Consider the following 14722-nt stretch of genomic DNA (forward strand, 5'->3'; position numbering starts at 1 on the left):
AATTTAATACATCGTCTTTGTTGTATGCAAGATCTATTTTATTAAAAATAGAGAAAAGTTATAATAGGATTTGATCACCCTGACTGGAGCACTGTAAAATAGGGGCCAGGCACTAAACCATTGATGCTCAAATCAGGGGAAAAGCTAGTTAGCATCCCTGGCATTAAGGGAATGAATTTTCAGAAAGCCATTCATTGATATCTGACAAACAGCTTGAAAGGGATGCCAAACCCTCAGGGTTTCTGTCAGTAGCCTTAAAATGCATTTGCATATTTTTTGCATAGAAACGGGAGCTCTCTCTCTGTTGCCAAACTGCAGAACTAAAAGGATGCAAAAACTCTATCTAGTCCAAAGAGCTCTGAGGGTGAAACTTCACAATCAGAATTCAAATGTGTGCAACAGATTAGGAAAATTACTTCAAATAGGATTTCAACCATATCTAAGAGAGACACAGAAATCCTGAACAGATTGGTAGGCAAAACAATACCTGCACTGCCATTAAAATATGCTTTTTTTTTTCTCTGGGCATTTCTCATGTGAAAAATAGCTCACTGATGTCAGCTGATCACATAGATTAATGTTGTTTAAGGTGCTACTGATTAGTTTTCTTGATATCAAATACATTTTTTTTTCTGATGGTTTTGATTTTTTCCAGTTGATAGCAGTACTATTATGGATAGGATGAGAGTGATGGAGGAACAAAGAAATGGTGGTCCTCCACATGCAGCCAGTGTATCCAGTGGTCCTGTTGGTTGGCAGCTGTCCTTCCTAGCTATACCATTTGCTGGCAGCTGTTGTGGATTGAACCAGAGTCCCCCCACCTTGAAAGGATTCCTTGCCAGCATGGGCAGCTCTGCTGAAGTGCAGGATCTGTGACAGTGTGAGCTGGAGTTTGAGCTGCTCTTTCGCCTGTCTTTTCATTAAATAGTTTCCTTGTCTGATTCCAAATGTTTTTCCATTCTTTCCTTTAAGGAAAATGTTTGCAAAGACAACAAAGCATTTGGGGCCAAGATTGTGCTTAATGTGCAGGTGATGTTTTGTTGGCAATGTCCTCTATGTCACACGCTAACTATGCTTTTATCATTTTGAGGAGGAAGCTGATGTCTGCAGTGAAATTTATGATGGGTGAAAGTGCCATGTAATTTTTAGCAGATAATTCTATCCAGGCAGTAATATGAGCAGAGTTCTCATTGTACTAACGGAGAGTTGAGATTCAAATTTCCCATGCATTGAGTGAGCAATAGACTTCCATTGTGTATACGTGGCACTGCCATTGATCTGATTGATTTTGAGTTGGAGCAGAGGATATGGTCGGTGATGTGTGAACAGGAAGGGCACAGTTAACTCTTTTCATGAATGACTATATTAGACATGATTTTCATGAATGATATATTATATTAGAGCTGTCTTTGAAACAAAGTCCTAATAAGAAAATCAGTATTGATACCATTAGATTACAGTTCATAATGATGATGATGTTAGAAAATCAATAAATAATCTGCCACTTAAGTTATGGATTTTTGCAACACTGGTGGAACACCATAGGAAAAGTTTGGTTTAATATCTCCTTTAAAGATCTGGCTCTATATCTGTATAGTATGACTTTTTATTTCTTTACCCTTCATTTTCAAGGCTCATGTACATCAGCATAGGCTGATAGAGATTTAAAAGGCAAAGAGTATTTGTGGCTTCACATAATAAGAAAAGTGGGTTTAAATAGTGGAAGAGATCTTTCAGTATTTTAGAAGAAATGTTTTTGCTGAGTTTGTGTGGTTGGCATAATATCAGGAGTGTTAGGCTTGTCTCCTGCCTCTTGGAAAGATGATCTGAACACAAGACTGTTGGCAGAGTAATGTGCTGCTTCATTAAAGAGAAGCTTCCATTTACTGGGTTGCCTGGTTTTGTGCCTTGTCTGCAGCTTCTTGGAGGAATGGCCCAGCTTTCCCTGGAAAGAGTGGAGGAGATTCCTGGGCAGGATAGCTCATAGCTTGGTGAGAGTGCTGGAGGGGTGAATGTGAGAAAGATACTGAGACTGAATTGATGGTCTGTGTGGGACTGTGTTGGTGGAACAAAGGATCCTGCCTGGCAGCTGTGCAATGCACCTGCAGAAGCAAAAGCTCTACCGTTTCCATTTTTTGCAAGTAAAATTATTACTTGTCTAAGAAGTATGGGCTGTTTGGGGCAGCTCTGATTCTGGTACTTGAAATCTGTGGATCTGAGTTCTACAGTCTGGCAGAGCTGCTGAGGATCATGGAAATCAAAATACTTTAGCTTCACTTTGAAAGCATTAAAGCATTATTTTGAACAGCAATGGGTTTGCTTCATGAAGGTTATTTTGTAGTAGAGGCAGTCTGAAATATTCCACATTTGGTGATACTCTCATCTAGAATTAATTTCTTGAAATGAAAATTGTGAATAAAATATTCCACTTCCTACAATGTCAGTATAGTCCAAGGACCAGTGTTTATATAGAAATATATTTGTTGTAATTTTAGAAGCCCTCCTTTTGATATAATTATCTTTTTTTCCAGTAAATAGGGTAACCATTCAATTTTCACCTTGATTTCCGTGTTTTTGTTTTCAGCAGAGTCAAAATGTCAGACAAAAGTGATTTAAAAGCAGAACTTGAGCGCAAAAAACAACGTTTGGCTCAGATAAGAGAAGAAAAGAAACGGAAGGAGGAAGAAAGGAAGAAAAAAGAGGTAAATTTGCAGCACCACCTTTTAGATAGCTCATGCTTGGACAAAGGGCTTGCTGAGGTTTTGGCATCTCAGTATTATATGCCCCAAGGTATCTGTCATGTGGAATGAGACACTCAAACCCACGTCAGACTAACCTTAAAATCAAAAAGCTTATTTTTAGTCAAGAATGTTGGGGTGAGCAAATTTGCTTTAAAACCACGGCACTGTCAAATGACAGCAGTTTAGACAACATGATGTGCATGTGTATGGAGAAAGAAAAATTGATTTGCCACAATGCTTTTTCCTGGGCTCTCCTTCAATGGAAAGGGAGTGGAGAGTGGGGAAAGGCAGAAAGAGGACTCACATTTTTTCAAGCCATTACAATCTAAATATGTATTTTTGTACTCTGAAGACTAGTTTGATTACTAGCTAAGGTAACAGATTTACAATTATTATTCTCCAGTAAAGTAAAATATAATTGCAGTTGCATTTTCCTCTTCTGGCATGGGTGCATCTTTCAGTTCTGTTACAGTTTGATTGACATATTAGTTTATTTGTCCTTGACAATATGCATTAGGTTTATCATTAAGGGATTTGTACTTCTTTTTATTCAGTCACTTAGTGGAATAGAGGTGAGAATTGACAGGGAGTGGATATTCATTTTCATGCAAAGTCAGAGAAGCATTAAGTGATTATGCTTCCTTTCCTTCAAATGTCAACACTTACTATAGTTTAAAGCACCTGTTATCCTTTACTAATAACTGGTTTCCTTTTAAACTGACACTTTAATATTGTACATGAATTTCATGGAATTACCGTGGAAATGTGATGTGATCCAAGAAATCAGCATTCCAGTTTTGGCTGTCTTTCTAATCTTTTTTTCATTTGAGCCACATTTGTGCGGTTACAGCCCACGCCCCAGAGAGGCTCTGGAACTCGCTGGGGCACTCCTCCATGAGCAGATCTTTAAATGGTAACGCTTTCAGTGCTCATTGCTAAAGAACTGGAGGGAAGGGGGCCAAGCTAATGGCTTGAGGGAGCTATTAGGTCCTTTCTCTTTGTCCCCTGACTCTGACTTTATGCCTCGTGGAGGACTTGTGGTGGTTAAAACTTTGCATTGACCCTGAGAGCCCTGTCTGCAGAAAATGCTACAGTGCATAATTGTGTAAATGGGCTGTGCTGTGGGGCCAGATGTGTCCAGAAGTGAAGGCTGACACTCACAAAGGTGCTTGGCCATTCACACAGGTGCAGGACAGCTGTCTACAACCCTACATACAGTGAGAGAGTTCATGAGAAGAGCTGAGCATAGGAACATGCCTGGGCCTTGACTATAAAAGCAGTGTTTCTGGGCTGTGTCCAAACTAGAGAGCATGGGGATTGCTGCTGAATTTCCAGGTTTTCTGTTGTGCCTGCACCAAGATCAACACCAGTCTGAGGAACTGTACAAGTCCTCTTTTCCAACACTCTGGTTTCAGCAGAAAGGACAACCTCATTGTGGGATTCTGGCTAATGCAGGTGCTGCTGCTGTTTTTAGATGCCCATAGATCAGAGTGGGAGAAGGCTAATGTGTGGAAGCTCCAAGGAGGCAGAGATAGCAAAGCAGAGTGGGGAGGGTCCTGTTGACCTCTAGTGGGCCAAGGGCTGCCAAAATCCTAGTTTAGAGGACTTTGCACCTCTTGGATATTGAATGTAGGACCTTAAGCCACATCACTGAAATGATATTTCATTTCAGTGAAATTTCATTCTTGGTCCTGAAGTAAGTAGGAAAGGGCCAGTTTTATTCAGGATAATGATACGTGTTTTATGGTCAGTTTTTGTGTTAGTTGAAAAAATTTGCACCTAGTGAGTGAGAAGCAGAAAATTTCCATCATTGTCCTGTGAAAATTCTTTGAAATATCCTTGCAAAGACTGGTCCTACCATCCATTTAGGGGTAAAATACTGTTACTGATATATACATTATAAATTATCTAAGTTATAAATTACCTGGAAGTATCAACATTAATTTCAAATTGTACCTAAGCAGAACAGCATATGAATATTTCCACACATATAATTGCTGGAGCTGATTATATGTGAAATAATTCCTAGAGCTGATTATATATTAAATAAATTTTTCTGTTTTCTTCTGGCTTAACTCAGGCTGATCTACAGCAGAAGAAGGAGCCAGCTCAGGAAGATTCTGATCTAGACCGTAAAAGAAGAGAGACAGAAGCTTTGTTACAGAGCATTGGTATATCCCCAGAACCACCTCTAGGTATTTAAGAGAAGCACACTGTAAAGCATTCAGCTCTGCCACAACTAATGCTTTCTTTCTACCAAAGCATGCTTGGCTTTTTTGATTTTTGGCTGTATTAGTGAAGTGAACTCTTCTGTTTGAATGCCTGCCATACCATTCACATATACAAGCTCATGGCATTTTGAGTACTTGTCATTGCCTAAAACATCTGTTTCATTTCTTCAAGGATTTTTTATTAGCATAATTCAGGTTGGTTTTGTGTATCAGCAGTGATTTCTTTTCTGATGGACTCTTTTATCTTCTCACTCAAAAATATAAGTGCTGTACTTCATTAGCCCCAAGTTTTGTTCTAAAAATTCAAATTAAATATTTGTAAGGAAGGAGGAGCATAGTCATGTGGGAACTCCCACCAAGTTTCTTTTAAAATTAAGCACAACTGAAGAAGGAAAATTTTAAAAACCCCAAATCACAAATGGAAAAACACTTATCAACAGACACTATTGTAGGTTTTTTTTCTGGTTTCATGTGCTTGACCTCTTTTTTGGTTTTGATGTTTCAGTTCTAGAACCTGAAGTATTCAGTACAGTGTCTGAGTATGGGTTACCTTGATTAAGAGCTGCCTCATTTATTGAATCATCCTAAAGCGAGAAATTCCCCTTCTCCTTTCCTTTCCCCTTTTTCCTTTTTCCTTTTTCCTTTTTCCTTTTTCCTTTTTCCTTTTTCCTTTTTCCTTTTTCCTTTTTTTTTCCCCTTTTCCCTTTTCCCTTTTCCCTTTTCCCTTCCCTTCTCCCTCAAATTTGGGATCACTTTCACTATTTTAGCTGAAATCTTGGCCTCTCTGGGGCCACCAAGCCTTTTCATTAAGTTCATTGTGACTGAATCTAGGATTTTACTCTTAGTTATTCTTACCAGTAATATATGGGAGAAACTTCAAATTTGACAAAATATTGAAGTTTTGGTTTAGGCATTTTACATTACAGATGCCTGAGTGAATATGCAAGTGGGTAGTGACATTCTGAATTGGAATTTGAATTAATTACTTGCATCAACTAACATTTATTGAGAAAAGTTACTATTTTTATAAGTTATGGTTGAATGACTGAAGCTTTTAGATACCACTTCTCAGAAGAATTGTCTGACAAGCAATGGTTAGGTTATTTTGATGTATAATAAAATATGTTTTTAAAATTATATCATTTTACAAAAGTAAGGTCCAAGATAAAATGAGATATATTTTTAATGTATAACATTTTAAATACTCATTTTTATATAGGAATGAGTATATGTGTCCTTATAATTTTATTAACCAAACACTTATTCATGTTGCGAGTTATCAGTTTTTATATTAGTTAATTTTTTTTGTGTTTGGTGCTGTCAAAAGTGTATGTAAATTCCTTTTAGTTAAAAATAGTATTTATTTCTCTTTTTTTACGTACACTCATAATTAATGTACAAAGGAGTCTAATTCCACCTTTGCACAATGCCAGGTCTCAATGTGAGTATGGAATATGTAAACAACCAGACATACCTGTAACCTGCCAAAGTGCTGTCACGAAGATGCATTCACTTTTCATGCTGCAGTCATTTCTGTGACAGTCTCTAGGGAGAATCTGCATTAAATGTTTGACCACATGGAAAATCCGAATCTCTTGACAGGTCTGTCGTTATACATTGTGAAACATAACAAAGTATTCTAAAGATTTACTCTGTTAAATCTATAAAAGAAAATGCACATGATTTAAACCAAATGGAAACTTTGCTTTTGCACTAAACCCTCTTTTTGTGTTTTATTCAATGTGGCTGCTTTGAAGAATACTTACTTTAAATCTTGACTGGAGCCATCTCCTAATTTTTAATATTTTTGAGAAACCATTTTAAAAGAAATCAGGATATTTTTTCTCTTTTATTTATTATTTCTTTGCTGAAGAGCTTTAACTCGGGCTGACCTTGAGCTGTGAACTTCCTTTCCTGTTTCAGGAAACAAAATTGCCTTTGCATGAAATATGCTTCAAAAGCCCTGGCAAGGCAAAGAGAAAATAATTTCAAGTGCTTGGGCAAATAGTGTGTAAATCAAGGGAAACTTTTCCTTGTGTGTTGAAATCATGTCCCACCCAAAATGGAAATTTTTCTATGACCTACATTACTTAAGAAAACAATCACCAAGTAAACTAATGTGTATTCTCAGCATCTTTGGGAAATGATTTTAACTTAGCTGCATTTCCTTATTCAGCTTTTATTTTTTTATGTCATTTCCACACTGCAGCCTTAGAGCATATCTAATGGACACTGGCTTTTGATTTAAAATCAGAATTTGAAAAGTATGCTTGTTCTGTTGCCTACTTGACTTTACCAGAAGAGTTCACTTAGTTTTTTGACAAGACAAGCCCCTAATATTTCTTCATACCTTTAAAATCTTTTGCAAGTCAGCTGCAAACCAGACTCAAGAAAACAAGTGCTGTTTTATTTCCACAAGTTAGCTTCTCCATTGATTAGCTGTAGATTCCCATTGGGCTTTCAGTCCTGTCTAAATAGATGTCAGTTTTAACACTTCCAGAAGACTTAAAATTCACTTGACTCTCTTCCTTTTCTTTTTCTTTCCTTCCTTATTTGCTTTCACCATTTCAAACTCTCCTACTCATTCATCCACTATCATTTTGGTCCATTGGTTTTGATTTGTCTGACACTGCTCTTCATCAGTGCAGTCGCTGCATGTGTTAACATGGGATACCTGTTATTTTCATTATTTAGTCCCAACCCCTATGTCTCCCTCTTCGAAATCAGTGAGCACACCCAGTGACGCAGGCAGCCAGGACTCAGGGGATCTGGGACCCATAGGAAGGTAAGACACAGAGTTAACAGACTTGAATAAATGTGAGGTTTTTTTCACTTTGCTCTTACTTCCCCCTTTTTTCCTTGTCTGTTGTAAATAAGAGCATGCAGTATTGAATGTGTACTTTTGTTTCTGCATTGTCCACTGGGTGTTACCCAGTAAGAGCGGTCTCAGATCTGAGGCAAGTAAATGCATGCAGCAAATGGATCTTAAGCTCTGAGCCCCAAACCTTGTAGTGAAAGCAAGAGATTAATTTACACTTTTAAAATGGCCTACAGAAAGCTGTCATGCTGTTTAGAAATACATGAAAAAAAAAGGGAGATCTGCCCAGAGGTAAAACCTGTTATTCATGTTGAGTTATCTTTGTTCACATAATCAGTCTCCTTGGAATTCCTCCTCATGCAACACCAGGTTGCCTCAGGTTCCTGAGGCTGACTGCTCGTTGCAGTGTGTGCCACTGAAAGGGGCAGAGAAGAGCTTGAACAGGAACAGGCTGAAACATCCCAGGACCCACTGGCAGTTTTGTCTTGGAAACTCTGGATATTGGAGAGTTTCATGAATAACGGGCGGGAAGCAGCTCTGTTCTTGTTGTAAAGTGGAATGTGTGTGAGGGATGGAAACAAGAGTAATCTTCTTATTTTTGTTTCCATGGGAGAAATAAAAAATGAAGTGGCAATCCAAAAATAATTCCTGCTCTGGAACAGAAAATAAAGGAGAGCATGAGGATGCTGTGCAAGCAGCTATACTGTATATTTTGGGAAAAAATAAAAGATGTTAAAGATGGAACCTAATAGTTCTTTTTGTATCACACTAAATCAAGATAGATCTGAGCTGCCAGCTCATCCAATTCTGTGAGCCAAGACTTTGCTAATGGCATGAAAGCAGTGTGTTTGCTTTCTGTAGTTAACAGTGCTCGGTAGACATCAAATCATACCTCTCCAGACACAGACTGCAATGTGACAGAGCTTCAGGTCACCAGATTTCATGCCACGCTAGCCTTCTGCTTAGAAAAATCACACTTCCATAAGCAGAGAGTTTGTTGTGTCCCCTTCAGCCAGATGCAAACACTCTCCCTTTCGATGTGGATGCTGCACAGCTGCTATTAAATCAGCTCAACCCTGCTCCCAGGACTACCCTCTAGAAGAAATGGAGGTTGTTAAGTGAAAATACCTAGCCTGTAAGATGTAGCAGTTTAAAACACAGAAAATAGTGTAATTCTGCCTTCATAAGTAAATGCAGTAGATTTCCACAAGACAAAGTTCTCTGAGTAGAACAAAAAACCTTTTTAAGCAAAGTATAGCCTGCTGTTCAGGATGAAGCTATTTACCGCAGTCCTGCATGAAGCTCTGACAAAGCTGGGTGGAGACTTCAAAATTCTTGCTTTTCCTCTGAACCCTAATGGTGTAACTGGTTTACTATTAAGGTAAAAAAAGGCTCTTGGAAGAATTTATTTGGCTGTTACCCACTTTGGCTCTCTGTCAGCAGCACGCAATGAAAGCACATGACCACATGTCCTTTCAGAGGAGAATGGAGTTTGTCCCCTTCTTCCGAGCTCATGACATTCTGCATTGTGAGCTTTCATTTTGGAGCCATTTTCCGGCTTCTTGAGGCCATACTAGGAATTCGGTGGGAATCCTAAGACCTTGCTTGTAGTCTCCCAGTTTACTTGGCATATTCTTAGGTATTGAAAGGGCCGTGCTGTACGCCAGGAAGGCTGCTTGCAGATCTTTGCCTGGAGCGATTGCTTTGTGGTAATGGAAATATGATAATGTCTGGTCCAGGCCCTCGGGAATGTGTGTAAGCAGTGGATAGTATTGAGTGGCAATTAGTCGAATTAGTGTCACTGGGTGCAGGTAGATGTGCTCAGTGTCTGTGTGAACAGGTGCACTCAAGCCTGCATGTGTGATAGAGTGGTCAGACTTGGCGAGGAAGATGTTGATAGAACTGTCATCACAGTGGGTAAACAGGATGAAACCATCTCAGCTGTTTTCTCTGAGAAGTGCACAGACCTCTCATCTAACTTATTTTATTAAACTTATTTTACTACATATATTATTGCCTGTTGATCTGTATAGACAGGGTTATCCTGCTTCATTTTAATTTATTTTTCCTTTTCACTTTCTGTGATAGAGGGGGCACTTCTGCTGAATCCCCTGTCATGCCATCATGCTTATTAGATCTTTCACTTTTCTGTACTAGGCTGAGCTCAGGCTTTAGAGGAGAGCAGATTAGTTTCAAAGCTGCTAATGCCCCAATCTCAGTGATCACAGCTTGTCTGTTGTTGCTGCTGCTAACTGCTGCAGAATAATGAGCTCACACAGCCTGGCAGAAATCCTGCGGGCAGTCTGGTTACTCATTGCTGAAGTGTTCCCCAGAGGAAGATGATGGATATTAAAGAAAAAAAATTAAAAAATAAAAAAGCTGTGAAGTCACAGATTTTGGCTCCTTACAGGAGAGAGGCACTGTTGAAAGCTTTGAGGAATGCAGATCTTCATACGTTCCTGTAAGAGGGAACATATTTTGGTACAGAACTAGGTTGTGTTCATACTTCTTTGAGTTGCTGATACTTCTGGTAGTTGTCAGTCTTAATCTGTTGGTCCCAATATCACCAAGTATATTTGAGATATGCTTTGATCAGCAAGCATCTGTGATTTCTTATATCAAAGTGAATGTAGTTCAGCCAGAAACACAGATTTATGACATCTGTTGTTCAGGAAAGAAAATTGATAAACTGAGAGTTTGAACACTGCTTAGTTGTAGTCCTGGAACCACAGATTTCACTCAGTCTTACTTTGCAAGATGAAAACTGATTAGTAACTTGCTCACCAAGTTTAATAGTTACATAGGAGCAAACAGGCTCCTGCAGCAGAAAAGGTGAAAGCAGCAAAGTATTTGGTATCGAAGTTGGAGAAATACAAAACAGAAAAAATTCAACAGTGAGACAGATTCACTGCTTAAACAATTTACCTAAACACTCTGTGGGATCTTCTATCAGCGGTCATTTCTTGTCCAGGATAACGTGCTTGGCAAACAGGCAGACAATAGGTCAAACAACAATTCATTCATAAAAGTTGCACAGCCCTTTTGTTGCACAGGAAGAAAAGCTGCGTGGCCACAATAGTCACTTCTGCCATGCAACCTACAGACTAGTAATGCTGCTATCCTTCAGGACCATTGTCCATTATCTCCAGCCCAATAGCCAGAGCAGTGTTGTCTTTTCTCTGATTCACTGTGTTAGGAGAGGAGGTGTGGACTTTGTAATACCACTAAATAGAGGAACCATTTCTATCTTCTGCATCCCAGGTTTCTATAGGTTATTTTTTTGGCTGATTAATCTTTAGTACCATTTTCCTATTTGTCATAACCTTTTCACTGGGGAAAATATTAGGTTTGAGCAGCATTCCAGATTCCCTCTGAGCCATGACGGCAACTGTAAGAATAAGCAGATGTTAGATGTATAACTGTTCTAGAAACTACTGACTGAATGCTTTCAGTTGGACAGGAGAGCCAAATTTATTTTTTTTTTGGTGATCTTGGGGATCATATCTGGGTAGCCAGATGTGTGTTACACTTTGATTCTGGTGCTGTTCTTAGTTACCAGGCTACACTGAACGATTCACATGAGTTGTTGCTCAGAGAACAACTTACCTGTCTCCACACTGCTTTACACATCCCATTTTGCTTTTCTGGATGCCTGTGTTGATATTCCACAGATAGGATGGAAAAATGACATAGCCTGAGCAGATATCTATCTCTGAATAGATGGGTCATTGGTTCAGAGAGCTTTCTTATATGATGTAGTCAGACATGACTCATTTTCCATAGGACAGTATTCCAGGATTGCATGGAGATTCTCCTTGTAATAGAGTATCCTTGGCTCTTTCAGGATAGGTGTTTTGGTTTGTTTAGCATTTTGTAAGCATTTTGATGATTCCCTATGTCCTCTTGCTGATGGTCAGCTTATACACACAGAGACATGCACAACTTCAGTCTAGATTTGAATGCATATGAAGACAAGGGCTGAGGTAAAGGCGTTTGCTGAGAGCTCCTGTGCTGTAGCATAGTGTGAAACACAAATTTGTTTCTACTAAAATAAAACTCCTTTGTAATAACTATGTACATCTCCCTGGATACTCTGAACTTTTACTACCCCAGTGTGCTAGAGAGGATGCTAACTAATATAATTGAGCCACAATGAAACATGCCCATGGAGAGGTAGGTTCTGCTGCTCAGCATACCTTAGGCATTTGTAAGTCTCGTCTTTGCAGCACTCACATGTGAATTTTGGGTTTGTTGTCTGAGGAAATGCACAAAGACAGACTTTGTACAGTGCCTCAGAGACAGGCAGTGCAGTATAAGGTTTTGTGGGCTGAGCAGCTCCCTAGAAAGACCTTGTAATCTGGCTCAGGCAGGGTCCATCTGCCCTTTGCATGTCAACCCAACATAAGATAGCAGAAATATGTCTGTGCTGGGAGGAGGTGCTGCTGTGGCTGGGCTGCCTTCAGGGCTCACGCCAGCCTGCATTGGTGTGTGTGCCTGTGTCACCTGCAGAGGCTCCTGTGCTCACCTGGCATGTGGCATGCTGGGGGGAGTTCCTTTTGGGGACCAAGGGGTGATTTATCTCTGTGGCCCAATCTGCCCTGTATCCTTCACTGCTCCTATGTGTTCCTGGCTGGGAACAACCTCCATGTGCTCAGATAGCTTCACTATCCTCCAGTAGTAGGTTTGCACAGTAGCATCTCATTTATTGTGAATTGTGTGTGTGTGTGTGCCCAGTGGAGTCCCATGTGTGCAGCGCTTCCCACTGTGCATTGGGGAACATGAGAATCCCATCAGGCTGGGTGTAAGGTTTCTTACCTTCCATCTGCTCAGTGAACTGCACCAGGCTCAGCTGTCTTGGATGTGTAAAGGTTAATGGTTGCCCTTCCTTCTGCAAGAATTTTATGTGTGTTCTTTTGCTTTCTAACGTGTGTATTTTGCTGTACATAGGTTTAGGTAGCTGATTATTTTGTGGGCTCACATAAAGACAAAGACATTAATCTTCTGGTGGCTTCTTCCAGAGGATGGTTATTTCAAAATGGTGCTTTATCTGTTGTAAAATAATGTAAGCTGGATTATTTTTTGCTGTTTCTCCCATAGCCCTTTGGACTGTGCTGTGGATTTGTTTGGCTACACCTACTCATTCTGTAGTTATTGTTGTTATTTGGATTAGGGTACAATGTAGTACTTGGTTTAAATGATTCATATGTGATTTATGTTGTTGTTCCTTTGATATCACAGGTTTTGTGATAAGTTTTATGCACTGAAATCGATTAACTAACTTTAGTGTATGAAGCATACTTGCAGTAAAGCAGGGTTAGCCCTTCTTTGGATGAAGCTCTAAATATTTAATGAAAGTTCCTGTGAGAATGCGTTTGAGTATTGCATTAGGTAGCAAAGAAAACAAAAGATAAAGGGAAACTGAATTTCTTAAAGAGATTTTGTAGCAGTAATATGCTGGAGAAGTTAGATCACTCTGGAATCCTGATTGTCTCACCATCACCAGTTTCTTTATTCTGCATAAAATACATAAATGAGCAATCCTAGAAATAGAACAGCTGTGTGCAATGCTGGAGCACTTTTCTCTGAGGAGCAGTATCCCCTTTGGCTTTGGCTCATGGCATGATATTTTAGTCCACTACATCAGTTCATCTTGCAGTCACTGTGACCTCTGAATGTTCCCAGTTGTATTCCAGAGAATATAATAGCAGCTGTCACATTAGGTTGGATGTCCTTACTGATAAAGAGTCAAGAGCATGTCTTCTTCTCTCTCATTCTGTTTTGAATTTTGCTGACAGGCTGCATTTGTGTATATTTTCATCAGATATGGTCCTGTGTTCCTTCCATCTACCATGGCCACTTTGAGCCATTTTGTTATAAAAAGAAATACACTAGAATGTGTTCTCTTTCAATGTGTTGATATTCACTCCAAAATTGTATTGGCCCAGTGCAGGATATGATTCCAGTTCTTTTTCCCTGCAGCATATTGTTTACTCATTTTTGTAAAGATAATAGGTGTTCTGATTTATAATGCAGTATCTAAACACACACACCAGTCTTGTGTTAATCCCACGTTACTTCATGTCTGACTGTCAAACACAAACATTTCATGCTTTTCAGATACACAGTCAAAAGGAAAAAGATAGCTCTGGAGCATCTGGGCACCAAATGAGTCAAAGCATGTCATTATTTTATAGTTTTGTATTTAATCTTGCTCCCTGTCAGTAAAAAAAAAAAGCTATGTTTACTCCAGTGTGTTCCTACTACATAATATTTAAAATCAGATAGATACTTTTTGTTTGATGATCCCTCATGAGTACATCTACATGCCATCAAAGTGTTTGGGTTCTGTCTGTTTTTCCTGAAAAATCAGGCCTGGCAACTCAGCTTTAATTTTCAAACAGCTTCTTAACTAGAACGGTAGTATAACACATCAACAAGATGAAGAAAGGGTATTAGAATGCCATTCTCTCTTTAAGTGTCTGTCTACTTTTCTATTTAATTAGACAGAAAAAGATGGCAAAGGAAGGTAGATTCTGGTCTCTATTTAATTTGCGCAGAAAGGTTGTATTACTGTAGCAGATGACCTTTAATTGTCCATACAGCATATTTCCTATGTTCTCTTTAGCTGTAGAAAGCATCTCTCGCAGACATTAGCAAAACCATGTTTTCTGTAAGATCTGCTAAAACCACTGCCAACAGAACCGTATTGCCTCGGGCTTAGTTACTTTATCATTAAGCAAATGCATTTGACAGGTTCTTTGCCATGATGCTGTTTCATCACTGCCACTCAGCTTTGCATTACCAGCATTTCATTGTGTTACCACATTCAGAAATGACAGGGATCCTTCTTCACTTGTTCCAGGACAAGCGGGCCTGTGATGTATTGCCTCAGGAGCAGCAGCTGTAACAGTTATTGGTAGTGGATTATTTTC

General features: G+C 39.2%; 1 protein-coding gene across 7 annotated transcripts in view; it reads left to right on the forward strand.

Annotated features, from left to right (window-relative positions):
• Positions 1 to 14722, forward strand: part of DYNC1I1 (dynein cytoplasmic 1 intermediate chain 1) — a 411944-nt gene that overhangs the window by 242354 nt on the left and 154868 nt on the right. For 6 of the 7 annotated variants that reach the window (XM_058830768.1, XM_058830766.1, XM_058830765.1 and 3 more), the window contains 3 exons: positions 2585 to 2702; positions 4822 to 4936; positions 7667 to 7757. In XM_058830768.1, coding sequence (XP_058686751.1) covers positions 2595 to 2702; positions 4822 to 4936; positions 7667 to 7757 — 314 coding nt within the window. In that variant the 5' untranslated portion in view covers positions 2585 to 2594. The remainder of the gene's footprint in view (positions 1 to 2584; positions 2703 to 4821; positions 4937 to 7666; positions 7758 to 14722) is intronic. The other variant, XM_058830771.1, reaches the window with a different exon arrangement.

This window comes from Poecile atricapillus, chromosome 2 (assembly GCF_030490865.1).
Source record: "Poecile atricapillus isolate bPoeAtr1 chromosome 2, bPoeAtr1.hap1, whole genome shotgun sequence".
In the NCBI taxonomy this organism is placed as follows: domain Eukaryota; kingdom Metazoa; phylum Chordata; class Aves; order Passeriformes; family Paridae; genus Poecile; species Poecile atricapillus.